We start from the raw sequence: 15,262 nt of genomic DNA on the forward strand, positions 1-15,262 counted from the left end.
AGGAACCGTCTTATCATCATCCTTGTTTTTTAAAGATTTAGTTTGACACGAAGGATCCTTTTCTTTTCCATGTGTGAAGGAACATATTCTATAAAAGAAAAAAAAAAGGAAAAAGAAAAAGCAAGAAAGAAAAAGAAATTTTCAAATATTTTCCACGATTGACCACACCCTTGGGATATTTTCCAAAAGTTAGTTCTAAAATCTTATGATAAATTGATTACCAAATGCAAATAGGTAAGTACTTGTTAAAGTTGCTTTGTTGCCTTCTCATACAAGTCTAGAATTCTCCCTGTTTTTCCAAAACTTCTGTGAGTGGCAAGCTAATCGAGGGAAGTCTCCAAAGGTTTGAGGATTATCTCTGCTTAATCTTTAAACTTCAAGAAAGATACTATTATACTCGTATCATTTTTCAATTTTTGATTTAAATAAATTACATGTCATTTTATAATTTCGACATGTGGGATGGAGAATCGAACCTCTGACTTTTTAGTTTAGAATATACGTCTTAATCAGTTGAATTATGTTCAAGTTGGTAAGTATGAACTATTAATTTTCTATTCAACGAGATAAAAGTCTACCTATAATGAAAAGAAAAAACTTGTTAGACTATAAAAAAGGGACATTCTTTCCGATTAGAGCATAGTTCAGTTGATAAGACATCTATATTACTCTCTTATAAATGCAAAACCTTGATGGTTAGATCCCTACTTACACAACTTTTACATTTATCAACTCAAGTATAACTCAAAAGACAAGACACCCATAATAATTCTCAAAGTTGATGATTCAATCCCCCGTACCCTACAATTGTTGAACTAAAAAAATATATTTTTTTCTAACCATCGATCTTTAGCGTCGAGTTATGACCCTATCTTATTTCATTTTTCAATAAAAAGGCTAGACTCATATTAGCTATATATGAAATACTCAATACTATCCATCAAAATATTAACGAGACAAACTCATCAAAATAAAATCACACGGCATATTAGCACAAAAAAAAAGTCTGTTTAGAATATAATTTGCACATCTAATCATAAATTTTTTTAATCGATAAATTGACATATATCGCTCGCTGTGAGTTTGGAGCCGCATATTTCCGATTATTAGTTTAATCAAAGTGCTACCTCAATATTTTATGAACTCCAAAATTCATAAAAGATGAGCTTGAAACTGCCTTCAATCTATGCCAACGTGAAGAAGAGCAGAGAAGCTGGAAGAAAACAGAAAATAAACGGTAGATGAATCATGAAAGAGAGACCATTTCGGGGAAAGTCATTGCAGTTTCTTCCCAATCAGCTGTAATTGAAAGGCGCAACGAAAATGCTGGAATGGTTCTCTCTCTCTCTCTCACTCCCCATATCTGGATCATGTTTCCCCTTTCATGTCTCAAATTGCTCGCCATTTTATTTTTAGTTCCGCGGTCCTCCGGATTCTCAGCCTTCTTTGCCTCTTACTTGAAATCTCAAACAGTTTTCGTTCCACATTTCTTCCAAGAATTACCCCCTTTCGTAAGATTCCAGACTTTTCTTGACAACCCCTTTTCACTGTTGGTTCGATTCTGACGTGATTGTTTGTTGATTTTTGGAATTGGGTTTCAAATTGGCCGGAGGATGTTACGGTTCATTTCGGCGCTGGATTGAGGTGGCGACATTTTGGGAATAGAATAATTCGGTTGCTTTCTTTTGTAGTTTTGGTCAATTTTTTGTTCGAGGGATGTTTAATGGTTCTTGAGATTCCTATTTGATCCGAGTGAGAAATGGATTCGGCGAGGAGTTGGTTTAATAAGCTTCAACCAAGAGATAGGTTGAGGGGTTCTTCAAAGAAGAAGGATAGTATGGGAGGAAATGAGGATTCTACGGAACAGACAGATGAAGAGGCGCTCTCTAATATCACAAAGCAGAAGGTTGCTGCGGCGAAGCAGTATATCGAGAACCATTACAAGGAGCAAATGAAAAATCTGCAGGAGAGAAAGGAACGGTATGGTTGCTTCCTTTTTGTCTTTTGAAAATTAATTCATTATAGTGGGAGTGTAATCTGAAAACGTATATGAGAGACTTCACTGGAGAAATATTGTATTTAGCTAGATAGAAAGTATCAGCCCATCTCCAGTTTTCTCTCCTGAAAATTCTGGGTGCCATATGTGCCAAAGAGTAGCTTTAATTGGGTTGGACTGCAATATCTTGGCCCTCCATTTCAATTGATCCCCAACCAGTTGAGATTACGGTATAGGTTGAATGTCGTATGCAGATTGTACCAACATTTTGAACTATATTGGCGAGAGAAAAACAGATGCTCCTGCATTTCTTCCCAACACGATGTTACTTCAAAACTTTCCTAGGCAGTGGTCCTTTTTAATTTGTCCTTGTAACTTGAACAATTCGCACTAGAATCTACTAATGAATATCTTTTCAGATTTAACAACATTGACTAGGGAATCTCATACAAGCATACTACTTAACTAGCAATTGTGCAACTGAATGAGTTGTCTAGGAATGTTTCAGGGTGAGCAAGTGTAAGTCACCACTAAAACAGTATTCTTCCCATCAGATATTGGCAGCCCATCTATAAAATTCGTTGCAAGGGCAATTCAAAGATAGGGAGAAGTTGGAGCAAACTTACATGTGATATTGGCAAGTATTTGCAGCTTTGGTAGGCCTCACATTTGGCTACATAACCCTTTATAGTCGTCCATATCCCCTCTCAGTACAAATAGGTGTAACGTATACCATTGCTTAAGCTTTTAAGTTCCTTTGCATGGCTACTCATCAAGATACAGTGGTACTCTTTAAAAAGAGTTGGGATTGGTGGAGAACCTTTCTGACTCTCTTTATCAAGGAGAAAAAGAAGGAGATGCTCCATATACTTTAGGAAATCATGTTCTGTTGGAAAAATGAGAGCTATAGGAACTATTTCCTTCCAATATTGCAGCCTTAATTTTTAGATAGGAATGGATCTTCGCTTACTTGTTGATGTATTAGTGGTAGGAGCTCATATTGCACCACTAAGATTAATGCTAAGGTGACAGCCATGGGGAATCTTGATAAGCCATCAACGATTGTGTTTCCAACCTAGGTATGTAATGAATTTCAAAGTCATATCCTAATAATTTCGTGAGCCACATTTTATGCTCCAGTTACTCTAGAAGGTACCTTCAAGATTTTTATTAGTCATTGTTGTTCATAGATATACGGCCCGCCCAAGGGGTGTGGCCTTTACTTTTCCAATCAATTCTTTCACTTGGATTTTTGTCATACTCCTGATGATAACACTTGGCTAGAAATAAGCAATAGGTTGTGAATTTTGATTATGACCACCCTAAGACATATCTTGAAGTATCCATTTACTTATGATAATAGTTAGTTAGACCTAATTATCGTGGGTTGGTCTAATGGTCCAAGTGCTTGAAGAAATGGGTTCACACCATGATAGTCACCTATCTACGATTTAATATCTTATAGTTTTTGTGTAACTTGAGATTAGTTGAGATGTGCGCAAGCTAGCTTGGATACTCATGAATATTTATAAAACAGAATAGCAAGTCCTCAAGTTTTAGGGAACCATCATGGGTGGTTGATTGGTCCAAAGGGGCTAGGGTAAAGTGAGAGGGAATGGGTTTAAATTCTATGATGACCACTTTCCTTAGGAATTAATTCTTATGTGCTTCCAACACTAAATGTTAAAGGGTCAGGTGACTACCTCGTGAGATTAGTCAAGGTGTGCGTAAGCTGGTCCGGACACTCACAGATATCAACAACAAAAAAAAAAAAATCCTAAAGTTTTAGGGTGTTAGCCTAGTTAGCAAGGCTGAAATTTTGGTAGGATCAGCTGGTACCCCTCCCCTGGATTATGTGCCCAAGGTACTTCTACTTAGACTACCCAAAATAGAGCTTCTTTTTGTTGATATACTATCTTTCCAAATTCACGGGTTGTTTTCCCTTTTGTGGGTTCCCCTGTAATGCTGGTTGTGGTTGTCTCAATGTTCTCTCCGACTCCTATCTCTTGAAGAGTTGATTCACCCTTTCAACCAACAATGTGAAGCTTCTTTCCATAGATGGTGCGCCATTAGAACCTCTTCCGTCATTGCTCCATAGAACTATTCAACGGAGTCAATAATGTTAGTCCATCTTCTTTTTTCTTGGCATGTCCAAGTAAGTGCTTTCACAAAAATTGATAGAGCCTTTGAATATGCCAACTATATTTTGAATAGCCACCTCTTCTTGTTTTCTCTTTTTGTCAAGTACCTTGTTTGCCACTACTATTGAATCCACTATTTGTTTTCTCACAACAAATGCTTATCTATTTTCCTCCAAGAATCTTCATTTCAAACCCTTCCTTCATTGTTCCTGCTCAAAGAAGTATCCTTCTCTCAATTGATCTCCCTCCAAGACACACACTCACTCAAAAGCATCCTCTGTTTCACACCTTTTGATTCTTCTTTGAAGAAGTTTTCAGCTCATTCCTCCATTCACGTCTCATTCCTCTTGAGACGATAGGAACCAATTGTCGAGTCCTTTGACTTACATTGCTAAGTTTTATTCTTACTTCTTGAGATTAACTTGTCAATGTTAATGACTTTTGGGAGTGTGTTTAACAACTGTAGAGCATTGCAACTTAAGGTTTTCTGTTATTTACTTTTATTAAGAAACTATAGTTTCATGTAAATGCTTTATTAATCATTAAAGCCTGTATTATTTCTTCTAGACTTGACATCTTGTTATAAATCATAAAGCTTAAAAAGGTGTCAAGGTCTCCATGGTCTTGAAAGCAGAACTTGTAGCTTTTAAACCTAGATTTACAATATGATGCTTGCCTACAAAATATTTTTCACTTGTGAAATAGGGTGTTGACAGTTTGTTTTGCATAATAGTTTTCAAGAACTATTTTATAGACTTGTTGTCAGATAGCCACATCCACAAGCTTGTAATTTTTCAAGGAAAATTCATTTTTAGTTATTCTATAAAAAACAGGTCACTTTGAGAATGAACTAATGCGAAAACAACTTAAAAAGTAGTTACTTTAAACATTCGTTCACAAGTTTTTTGTTTTAAGAAATGAACAACTTTTGAGTTCAACTTTGAGAGAGTCTTATTTTTGTCATTTTTTCTTCATATTTAATTGAGTCATCCAGATATCTATGCTTACAAGTACCCATTTGGATTTTAATAGAGAAACTTTTTGCTAGCCTTGAAGAAAAGCTTGCCTATTCTGGAGTTCACTCATAATTTTCTCAAATTTTTAATTATCCATGTTCCTTAATGTGATAGAAATATTCTCAAAAGTCTTATTGAACAATTTTGTTCCTTTTCATTCCTTCACTGAAAAGTTCGTATCTTGTTAAAAAAAAAAAAAAAAATATTCTCAGGAGTCTGCATGAGTTTATTATGTTATTTTCCAAAGAAATTAGTAGTCGGGAGCCAAATCAAATGAAGACAAACAATTTGGAATAGTTAGTCAAGTTTTTTTTCTCTCATTATTTTATATTAATATAAAGTGTATAATTTGCACATAATTCATAAGAGTTGTTTTTGCACTTTCTACCCCTGATTTTTTAGAAACATGTAAAACAACCAAGTTGTAGCCTATAGGTTCTTATTTGAGTAAGTTCCTAATGGATTTAAGATTTTGTTTATAAATTTTATGGATGCAGACGAAATATATTGGAAAAGAAGTTGGCTGATGCTGATGTTTCTGAAGAAGATCAAACCAATTTACTTAAATTTTTAGAGAAGAAGGAAACTGAATACATGCGCCTCCAAAGGCACAAAATGGGTGTCGATGATTTTGATTTACTAACAATTATTGGGAAAGGTGCTTTTGGGGAGGTATATTTTACTTTTGTTACATATGATATGAATTTCCTTTCGCATCCCTCTTACCCCCCCCCCCCCCCCCCCCCCCCCCCCCCCCCCCATTTAATTGAAAGCATGTCTCTTGTGAATAGGTTTTTGCATAGTTTCTGGTTGACTTTATCTACCCTCCATGACCACTTTTGGGAACATATAAATAATCCTCGAGTTCAAGATTTTGAGTTAGATTTAACTAAATTCACCACTGGGTTTTGATTTCAAATGAAACAAGATCTAATGTTTGAATAACTAGAGAAACAAATGTGTCGTAAAAGTCAAGTTTTAAGGAACAACTTGAGCTTATTATGTTCATGAATCATGTGGAATGAACTAGAGGATTCTCTATCATGAAAATTTTATTTCTCAAAAAATTTCCTTTATTTTTTATTCTTTAAATTATCTTTAGGAAATAAAGATGAAATAAGAGATTCTAGGGGATAGGAAGTGTATGGGATGCGTGCATGCTTTTTTCACTCTCATAAATATACTCTTGTTGCCTCATAATAATTAAAAGGCAATAGCCAACCTCAAGGCCTTTAGATTCAAGTTTCAACCTAAAGGTTACCTGACAAGATCCTTCTAGGTGGGGACTCATTAGAGGTGCTATTTTGTTCATAATTCAAACAAGGGCCTTTCGTGTTTCTTTTTCATTTTTTAGAATGAATTCCAACAAGATTTTGAAAGTATTGAAAATGAGGAAATTAAAATTGTGCCATAAACGTTTGAAATCTTGAAGTGTATTTGATTTTACATTTTCTTTTTCAATTATGGTAATTTTTTTTCTATTTTATCTCCAAAAAAGTTTAATTATTTAAATATGGTTCTAGTCCTTGAATTTTTCCCCATTTTATTTTTTTAATCTGTGAACTTTTAAAATTTTTATTTTAGTCCCTAAACTTTTAAACATTTCATGTTTTTGCCTTTTTAATTTTTAAAATTTCATTATAATCTTCTAACGTTCGTTAAACTCATACAGTCGCTATGGTTATGACATATGGATAATAAATGACGTTTCGTCATATTTCCAGTAACTTAGAATAAAATTTTGGATTAAAATTGAGATTTTAGAAGTTAAAAGTACCACAGTAGGAGGTGGATAAAAATAAGGGACCAAAATAGAAGTTCTTAAAGTTTAAAGGACTAAAATGAACCACTAGGGGTTAGTCTAATAGTCATTGGGGTAAGAGAAAAATGTACAAGGATTTTGGGAGCATAAGTTCAAATCCCATCGTGGTGAGTGGCTACCCACACAGGTTATTAAATTTTTATGAGTTCCTGACAACCAAATATTGTAGAGTTAGATCAGTGATTTTGTGGGCTTAGTCAAGGCGTGCATAAACTGGCTAGGTGGTCATAAATTTAAAAATAGAAGAGAAATGAAAAATGAATTAAAGTTTAGAACCAAAACTGTTTTTAAACCAAGTTTGTTTGTGAAGTTGCTAGTTTGGGGTAACATCTTAAGTACACTATGATCCTGATCTTGTAGGTTCGTGTTTGTAGAGAGAAGACTTCAGGTCAGGTGTATGCCATGAAAAAGCTTAAAAAATCGGAGATGCTTCGGAGGGGCCAGGTAACTTGTGTGACCTGCCCTATTGATATCGTATTCCAGAACTCACTATTTGGCATGCTAAAGGGCACTTTTGAAATTCTCTCAGGTGGAGCATGTGAGAGCTGAAAGAAATCTGCTTGCTGAAGTTGATAGCAATTGCATCGTGAAACTCTATTGTTCTTTTCAAGATGATGAGTTTCTTTACCTTATTATGGAGTATCTACCTGGTGGAGATATGATGACTTTATTGATGAGAAAGGATACTTTGACTGAAGATGAAGCAAGGTTCTATGTTGGAGAGATAGTTTTGGCCATTGAATCTATTCATAAGCACAATTACATTCATAGGTCTGTGGATTTTTATGCACAGTGCACTAACTCTCTTAGACACTTATCATGAATTACCCTTTTCAGTTGTAGAATATAAGCTAATTCTGTTGTTCTGTATTACAGAGATATTAAGCCTGACAACTTGCTTCTTGATAAATTTGGGCACTTGAGACTCTCTGACTTTGGACTATGCAAGCCATTAGATTGCAGTACACTCCAAGAACAAGATTTTGATATGGCGAGTACCCGTAATGGGGCTGGACAGACTGATGAGCGCTCCGGAACTCCTGCACGCACTCAACAAGAGCAACTACAACATTGGCAGAAGAATCGGAGAATGCTTGTATGTTTTTTACTACCGAAGTTTGATTTCTCTTATCTGTCTTTTAGTTCACATATGTTGAAATGAACTTATGAAGGGATTTATTTCATGGGTTGACTGAATATTCAGTTGTTCACTTATTCTACTGCTGGTAGAAAATGTTTAGGAATTTTTTTTTGTTACAGAAGTTCAGTTTGAAAACGTAGCTGATTGTTTCGGTTCACAGGATTTATTCTTTTACCTTATGGTATGTTGGAATTTCAGGCTTATTCCACAGTTGGTACGCCAGATTATATTGCTCCAGAGGTTTTGTTGAAGAAAGGTTATGGAATGGAATGTGACTGGTAATTCTAAACTCTTATATGTCCATTTTGGGTGGATATAACAGTTTGATGATAATGACCTTTTAATGTCCCAACTGCAAAATAGATGAGGCTCTCTTGAGTGGCATCAATTTGTTTGCAACTGGATTTGCAGCATTGTACTTGCACAATGCTTTTTTACACTACCATAACCAAAACACTATGGAGCGAATTTTATAGATAGCCTTCTACGATTAATGATTTTTTCCAAATATTAGGTGGTCACTTGGAGCTATTATGTATGAAATGCTTGTCGGATACCCACCATTTTACTCCGATGATCCAATGTCAACGTGTCGGAAGGTAATTTTTCTCTCCAATTTTGAACTGTTACCAGCAATAATAATAACTTTAGAAGTTTATTCTTTTGAAGGAATGGGACAGAAGAGACTCTAAGGCTTCTTTCCTGTTACCTTTTTCTCCATCTCTAATTAAACCTAAACTTCCATTTATATCTTGTTAAACATTTTCTTATTTGTGCTTCTCGTTTCTAGTAATTTTGTTAGTAATATCTCTACTCTCTGAATTGGTACTTCCTAACTTATGACTGTTTTGATCTGCAATACACCTAAGTTTTTTTTTTTTTTGCAGTGCACCTAAGTTAATACACCAACCTTCCCTCAGAAATAAGACAAACTCTCCCTTATGCAATATTAGCCATCATATGCACTTTTTTGGATGTTTACAAGTGGGGGGACTGGCAAACGCCAAAATTTTTCTACATGAATGGACTGGGGGAGAGACACTTTTTTCCCATGCTGGTCTAGTCTATCAGCTTTCTTCCTGTAGGATGCCTTATTAAGATGACTTCACTTGGACCTGACTAGTGGGCAGCCGTATTTAAACTCTTTTTGCCTTATTTTATTTTATCTTTTATGCAATTGGAGGGCGATTGTGGTTGTTTAATGCTAAGAAAAAAAAACGAATTTTTATATACTCCTGTACGGTAGTCATAATGAATGTGTTGAAGGTGTCAGCATTTTAACAATTCAGTCGTAATCTCAACCAAAAAAAAAAAAGAATCAGTCGTGTCCCATAATATTGCTTGCTTGGTTGGCTTGTCAGTGTCGATGAAGTCCTATAAAACTCATCTGGTATCCTGATTCTTTTTGTCTTCCTTCTCCATGTTATAAATATATTGCAGTGTCATGTTTCTGAAAAAAAAGTTATGTTTGATAGACCTGAAGGTTGATATGACAGAGAAGAAATATAGGGTTTTTAAGTGTCTGTCTTTCCTGCCTCTGGGCTGTATAATAAAAGGCTTGGATATTAAAGGGTTTTTATTTTTACCCTTTATAGATAGTGAACTGGAGAACTCATTTGAAGTTTCCGGAGGAGGCAAAGCTATCTCCCATGGCAAAAGATGTCATCAGTAGACTACTATGCAATGTTAACCAAAGGCTAGGAACAAATGGCGCAGATGAAATTAAGGTGTTGTATGGTGTGTCCATTTCTTAGTTTCTTTTGGTTTAATTTTGAAATTTTAAAATAATCTAAAGGTTCCTGCCTGCCAATTCATCATCTAGGTTCATCCGTGGTTTGAAGGTATTGAATGGGAGAGGCTATACCAAATGGAAGCTGCATTTGTTCCCGAGGTTAAAGATGAGCTAGACACCCAAAATTTTGAGAAGTTTGAAGAGGTAGTAGCATGGTGTCCCTATATCTTTTGTTAATTTCTCAGAGCAACTTGCTTCGATCACGTGTCTCATTTACTTTTTCTTCGTGTTTCGAATCTTCAGTCTGACTCGCAAAGCTGTACTTCATCTAAATCTGGTCCATGGAGAAAGGTAACCCTCTAAGCTTGGGTTATTTGTATAGCATTTCTTATATTCACATTTGCCTTTAAGTTCACTATAGTTGAGATAATTAATGTTCATTCTGGTTAAACAACCATTGAACCCAAAAACTAATAGATTACTGAATATTTAATCATTTGTTCATATTTTGCAGGGTTGAAAGTTAACATAAGAATAGACAAGTCATTTTCTATATTAATTGGGGAGGAAATAACATTACAAGAGTTCGGACATAAGACATCTTGCTCTAGTAGTATGTCAAACCACCATTGACTCAAAAGTTTAAGCAGATAGATTACGGAACATCTATAGTGAACACTGAGCATTTTATGGTTTTGCCCTGCCCCCTCAGAACTTATGGTATTTAAAAAGTTGCGTGGGTGTAGAATTATCTTTTTCTCTATGCCCTGCATGTGTTCTGAATTCTCTTTATGCCATATTGATGCCCTTTGGAAGAGATTCTATAGCCCTTTATTGAGACGAAACATGTTTTATTGACCGTAATCAACTGTCAAAGCTCCCAAGTTTATGGAACTTGACAACATAACCATAAAACGAATTATGGTTGTCTTCCTAAGAAAACCGATACAAAGTAATCAGGGCTAGGGGTTTAAAGAACCTATTTATCTCTAAGAAAAATAGTTTTGAAGGACCCAAATAGATTGTTTTGCAGAAAGTGATGCAAAAAAAAAAAAAAAAAAGGTGGAAGAAGAAGAAAAAGGAAAAAAAAAAAGAAAAGAAAAGAAAATGAGAGAGTCACAAAGAGGTGTTAGCTTCTAAATAAACACTAAATTAAAAAATCCAACAATAGCAAAATTGAGATCTTAGATATCTCAAAATACACTAGATTATATACAAGATCAACTATTTGTTTTTTTAATCATAATATAATATTGTGTTGTTGATATGATCTTTTAAATCTACAACATGTGTTCTTATTGTTCCATTACCATAATACCCTTTCTGATTTGTTTTGTATAAGATGCTCTCATCCAAGGACATCAACTTCGTCGGATACACTTACAAGAACTTCGAAATTGTCAATGATTATCAATTGCCTGGGATGGGTACGTCCTCTAACATAAAGTTCAAAATATTTACCTTTTGTACTGACCAGCAGATTTTGGCAACTTATCATTTATGTTGATATTTTTGGGAGTTTTAGTGATCTTTTGACTCTTGAATTCTGGGTCAACGCTCTTGTTACTACATATATTCTAATTCTACTTTTGTCGTTTTACCCTCATAACAGCATGTGAATGCAGTGCTGCACAGCGTTCGAAACTTTAGTGTATTATCGGGATAGTAGGAGGATATGTTGGTCAAATTCTATTTATTCTGTGAATATTAGTTAGTTAGTGCCACACAGTATCTATTAGGAATTAGGAGGGTATGTTTCTTGTTAGAATGGATAGCTGTGAAGAGTGGTTATAAATACAATGAGTTGAGGCCAACCTGAACATAGTTCAATGGATTAAGGTATATATCCTCGATCAAAAGATCAATCGAATCATCGCCCCCACATATTGTTCAACTAAAAAATGGAATGACTCGAGGGTTTAGAGTATGCAAAATTTGGATAGTAGTTTCTCAGGAGAGTCCATGCCTCTCGTAGTACCTGGGATAATTTTCCCTTTATCATTTTAATACTATTTTCTATTATTTTCTATTTGGATTTTTGATTCCTATGACACATATTTCACTTAGACATCTTTTCTGTCCAACATGAAATTGTTGAAAGAAATCTCTCCATCTTTCGCGAAAAGGACTTGGAAACATTTTATAAGCTGCATATTTTCAATGAATCTTGAGCTTCCAACTGCAAGTTTACATATTCTGAAAAGGGAGATCACTCATGGAAATCGATCTTTTTTCTCTCTTATAGCTGAATTGAAGAAAAAATGCAGCAAACCAAAAAGACCGTCAATCAAGTCACTCTTTGGTATGCACCAACACTTTTCTTTTCCATTCCACTCACTGTTCACACAACTTATTACCCGATAGTCCCGTCTCTATCTCTATTGCCATTCCAATGCTACCTTACTGATTTGAATAACTGTTTCGAACAGATGGCGAGTCGGAGGCATCAGATGCAGATGCATCTGATGCATCTACTTGTAGTCAGCCCACCGAAGGTAGTAGCTTTTCGCACTCAATGACTTCTCAACTGGATGGATTTGAAAAGAGGAAAGAGTCGATGTAATGTGTTGCTGCTCTGCGTATCATTGGATGAAACAGCGGGAGTTCTGATTCATTAGCTAAATCTCAGTTGGAATTTTTGAGTAACATAGGTCCAATGTAGGACGATGTGTTCTGCATCAAAATTCTTTGAGCGAGTTCGGTTTAACAGAAAAATTAAGTTCAAGCAATGGAGGAGGAGGCGGAATTTTGGTACCTAACATACCTTGGAGTTGACCTGAGCTTTCGTCCGTGGCAGCATTGTTCGTAGTGAGGAGAATAACAGATCTGAAGAAGGTGAATAACAGATCTCAATAGTTATCATATCATTCTTCACCATTGAAGTTTAATATTCTTTTACTTGTCTTATTTTTTCCCACATCTAATTTGGTGGGGTTATATCAACAATCTGTTGTACAAAAAGACACCAAATCGATAGCATATACACCAATATTTCAGTGTATATAATACAAGGCAAAAGCAATTTGTTCCATACCAATTGATTGTTTCTTGTTCAATGAATTATTAGATTAATTTACTTGGTCTGTGTTCGGTTTCAATTTGAACCTTACGATTAGTTGAATCCCTTTAGACATTTTTATCGTTACTACATTTTAATATGGTGTATTTTGTTTAGACGTGTTAGAATTGACGTCTAAAGTATATTTGACAGAGATGGTTTAGGAGATTTAACCAAATCATAGGAACTAAATAGACACTTTTATAACTATGCATTTCATCCATTTCTAAACATGGGATTTGATCAAACTCTTGTTAGTGAATAAATATTCCAATCTCATGTTTTTTTCAGTTTGAATTTTCTATGTAATCTTGCCCAATTTTTTTACCGCATTGCTTTTAAGTTGTTTGATAATATGGAAAGAATCCTAATAGAAGTCACGAATGTTCCAAACTTGAAATAAAACGTAGATTCTTGGAGAACTAAGAAGCATACCTACTTCAATTTGGGTAACATATGTGTCTGACATGTGTCTAACGCTCGATCACTACGATACTTATTAGACACATATCAAATACTTATTTTCCCAATAAACGTGCATCGTACACTAGTTTTACAAAGTAAATATGAATTCGATACTTATTAGACACGTATCAAATTTGCGAGTGAAATACAACAAACTTAATTTTTCTAAGCACATAAAAGCATACGCATATTGACTTCGAATTTCCTTCTGGTATAATAATGATATACTTAAAATTTCTAAAACAGACGTGTAACCGTATTCGTCTCCGTACCTACCTTGATTTTATGGAGATTACATCTATATCAAATTTAGTAAAGCTCGCTAAAGCTATTCAATAGGTACAAAGCCAAAGCTAGATTATATTCAATGTTGATTCATACTATTTTAATGGGCAATAACTCCTTGACCTATCAAACACCAATGAGAGGCATGTACGAGTCATGAGGCTGCACAAAGAAAGAGGACTCATTAGACCTACGAGCATATTTTGAAGATTCTCAAGGGTCAACAAGAACCACCAAAGGCCAAGGGCGTAAGTGCACATGTGCGTATCAACGTCCAGCCCTATCGCACATGCCCTACCGCGCGTCCATGCCAACACCTTCCGTTGCACGCCCCTGCCTATGAGCACCACACATGCGCTTGCGCCCCTACCAAGCACCTATGCACGCCCCCAGCGCCAGTGTCACCTCCCCGCATCTGCCAACGCCCCTGCCGCTGAGCTGCTCGCGCCCCTTTTGCTTCCCGCCTAAGCCTTAGCCACCAACACTTTTAAGTAGAAAGCTTTTTTACTTTAAATGGAAGACCATGGATAATTTATCTTAGATTTTATTTTATTTTATTATTATTTTATTTTGCCTTTAGCTCTTATTTAAGAATTATTTTTTAGGAAAATATTTGGAGATTAGGGAAATATGTTTTAATATTTATTTTAGAGGGAATTACAAAAATAGTACAAAAAAATATGTATTTGTGTATATAGAATTAGGTTTAAAATTTTACAAAAATTGTAAACTTATACAATGTGCTGAGACCCATCAAAAGTCACCATTGTGACATTTTTGAAAAAAAAGAACAAAAAGTAATGATATTTTTATAAATACATATTTATTTTTCGCCATTTAGTATAATTTCTCTTTATTTAAATTTCTTTAGTTAAGATTTTATTTTGTCTTATTTTTTCCTTGTATTGGTCGTTGGTCTTGGCCTAGGCTCCCTTGCAGTCTTTTGGAGATAAGTTTGCTTTAAATAAAAGTTAAAGGTTTCTCTTCCTTTTGCTGAGGGCAAAACTCCTAGTCTATTCCTCTGCGTATGCAACTTTGGATGTATTACTAAGAAACATTTTTTTTTATTAGTCATCAAACTTGTGGATTGAGTATTCTGTCTACGCTCGCAATTTAACCATCTAAAGATAATTTATCTAACTTTTCACGTTTGAGTTGAACTACTTATTCGATAGACTCTAATACTTAGTTATTTGATTGTCCATACACTTAGTTAGATTGTTGCGTATCATTTGATTATTGGTGCATAAATTTGGTTTAATGGAATTGTCAAATTCACATCACACTTCTTAGAATTAAAGGATTTGACTAAACCTATAAAACAAAGTAGATTGTCGAGGTGTGGTGAAACTTTGTAGTAATAATTATGGTTTTTTTTGTAGTGTACCTTGACTATGAGTTCGGTACATTAGGATATCTTCTATATTTAAACTCCTTAGATCTTAAGATATCGAATTTGACCACTTGGTTAATCGATGATTGAGATCTCAAGATTTCGAATTTGACCACTTGTTAATCGATGATTGAGAGAATCATCAAACTCGAGGCGTCCTCGGACTGTCTAGTCGAACCTTGGTCTAGTCGGCTTAAAGTGGGTCATGACCCT

At 35.0% G+C, this 15,262-nt stretch overlaps 1 protein-coding gene across 3 annotated transcripts; it reads left to right on the forward strand.

The window, feature by feature from the left end:
* The first annotated feature begins 1,086 nt into the window (after positions 1-1,086).
* On the forward strand, positions 1,087-12,885 carry LOC111023469 (uncharacterized). 3 transcript variants are annotated; one of them, XM_022300903.2, is made up of 13 exons: positions 1,088-1,980; positions 5,651-5,825; positions 7,336-7,419; positions 7,505-7,746; positions 7,852-8,071; positions 8,315-8,394; positions 8,631-8,715; positions 9,712-9,843; positions 9,939-10,052; positions 10,152-10,199; positions 11,191-11,275; positions 12,094-12,150; positions 12,278-12,885. In XM_022300903.2, exons 1-13 carry the CDS (start codon positions 1,760-1,762, stop codon positions 12,409-12,411), a joined length of 1,677 nt encoding a protein of 558 aa, XP_022156595.1. In that variant the 5' UTR covers positions 1,088-1,759; the 3' UTR covers positions 12,412-12,885. The 3 variants fall into 3 exon arrangements, with proteins under 3 accessions (XP_087973055.1, XP_022156595.1, XP_022156596.1); XM_022300904.2 differs by having other exon boundaries at positions 1,089-1,334; XM_088116929.1 differs by lacking the exons at positions 11,191-11,275; positions 12,094-12,150; positions 12,278-12,885 and adding an exon at positions 10,363-11,173 and having other exon boundaries at positions 1,087-1,980.
* The last annotated feature ends 2,377 nt before the right edge of the window (positions 12,886-15,262 follow it).

The sequence above is a fragment of the Momordica charantia genome (assembly GCF_013281855.1).
Source record: "Momordica charantia cultivar OHB3-1 chromosome 9 unlocalized genomic scaffold, Mcharantia_2.0 BLBB01000009.1, whole genome shotgun sequence".
In the NCBI taxonomy this organism is placed as follows: domain Eukaryota; kingdom Viridiplantae; phylum Streptophyta; class Magnoliopsida; order Cucurbitales; family Cucurbitaceae; genus Momordica; species Momordica charantia.

Coding starts and splice junctions, on each gene's coding strand:
- LOC111023469 (XM_022300903.2), top strand. CDS start 1,760: ATGGATTCGGCGAGGAGTTGGTTTAATAAGCTTCAACCAAGAGATAGG. Junction 5,826..7,335: donor GGAAAGGTGCTTTTGGGGAG/GTATATTTTACT, acceptor CTGATCTTGTAG/GTTCGTGTTTGTAGAGAGAA. Junction 12,151..12,277: donor GTCAATCAAGTCACTCTTTG/GTATGCACCAAC, acceptor TGTTTCGAACAG/ATGGCGAGTCGGAGGCATCA.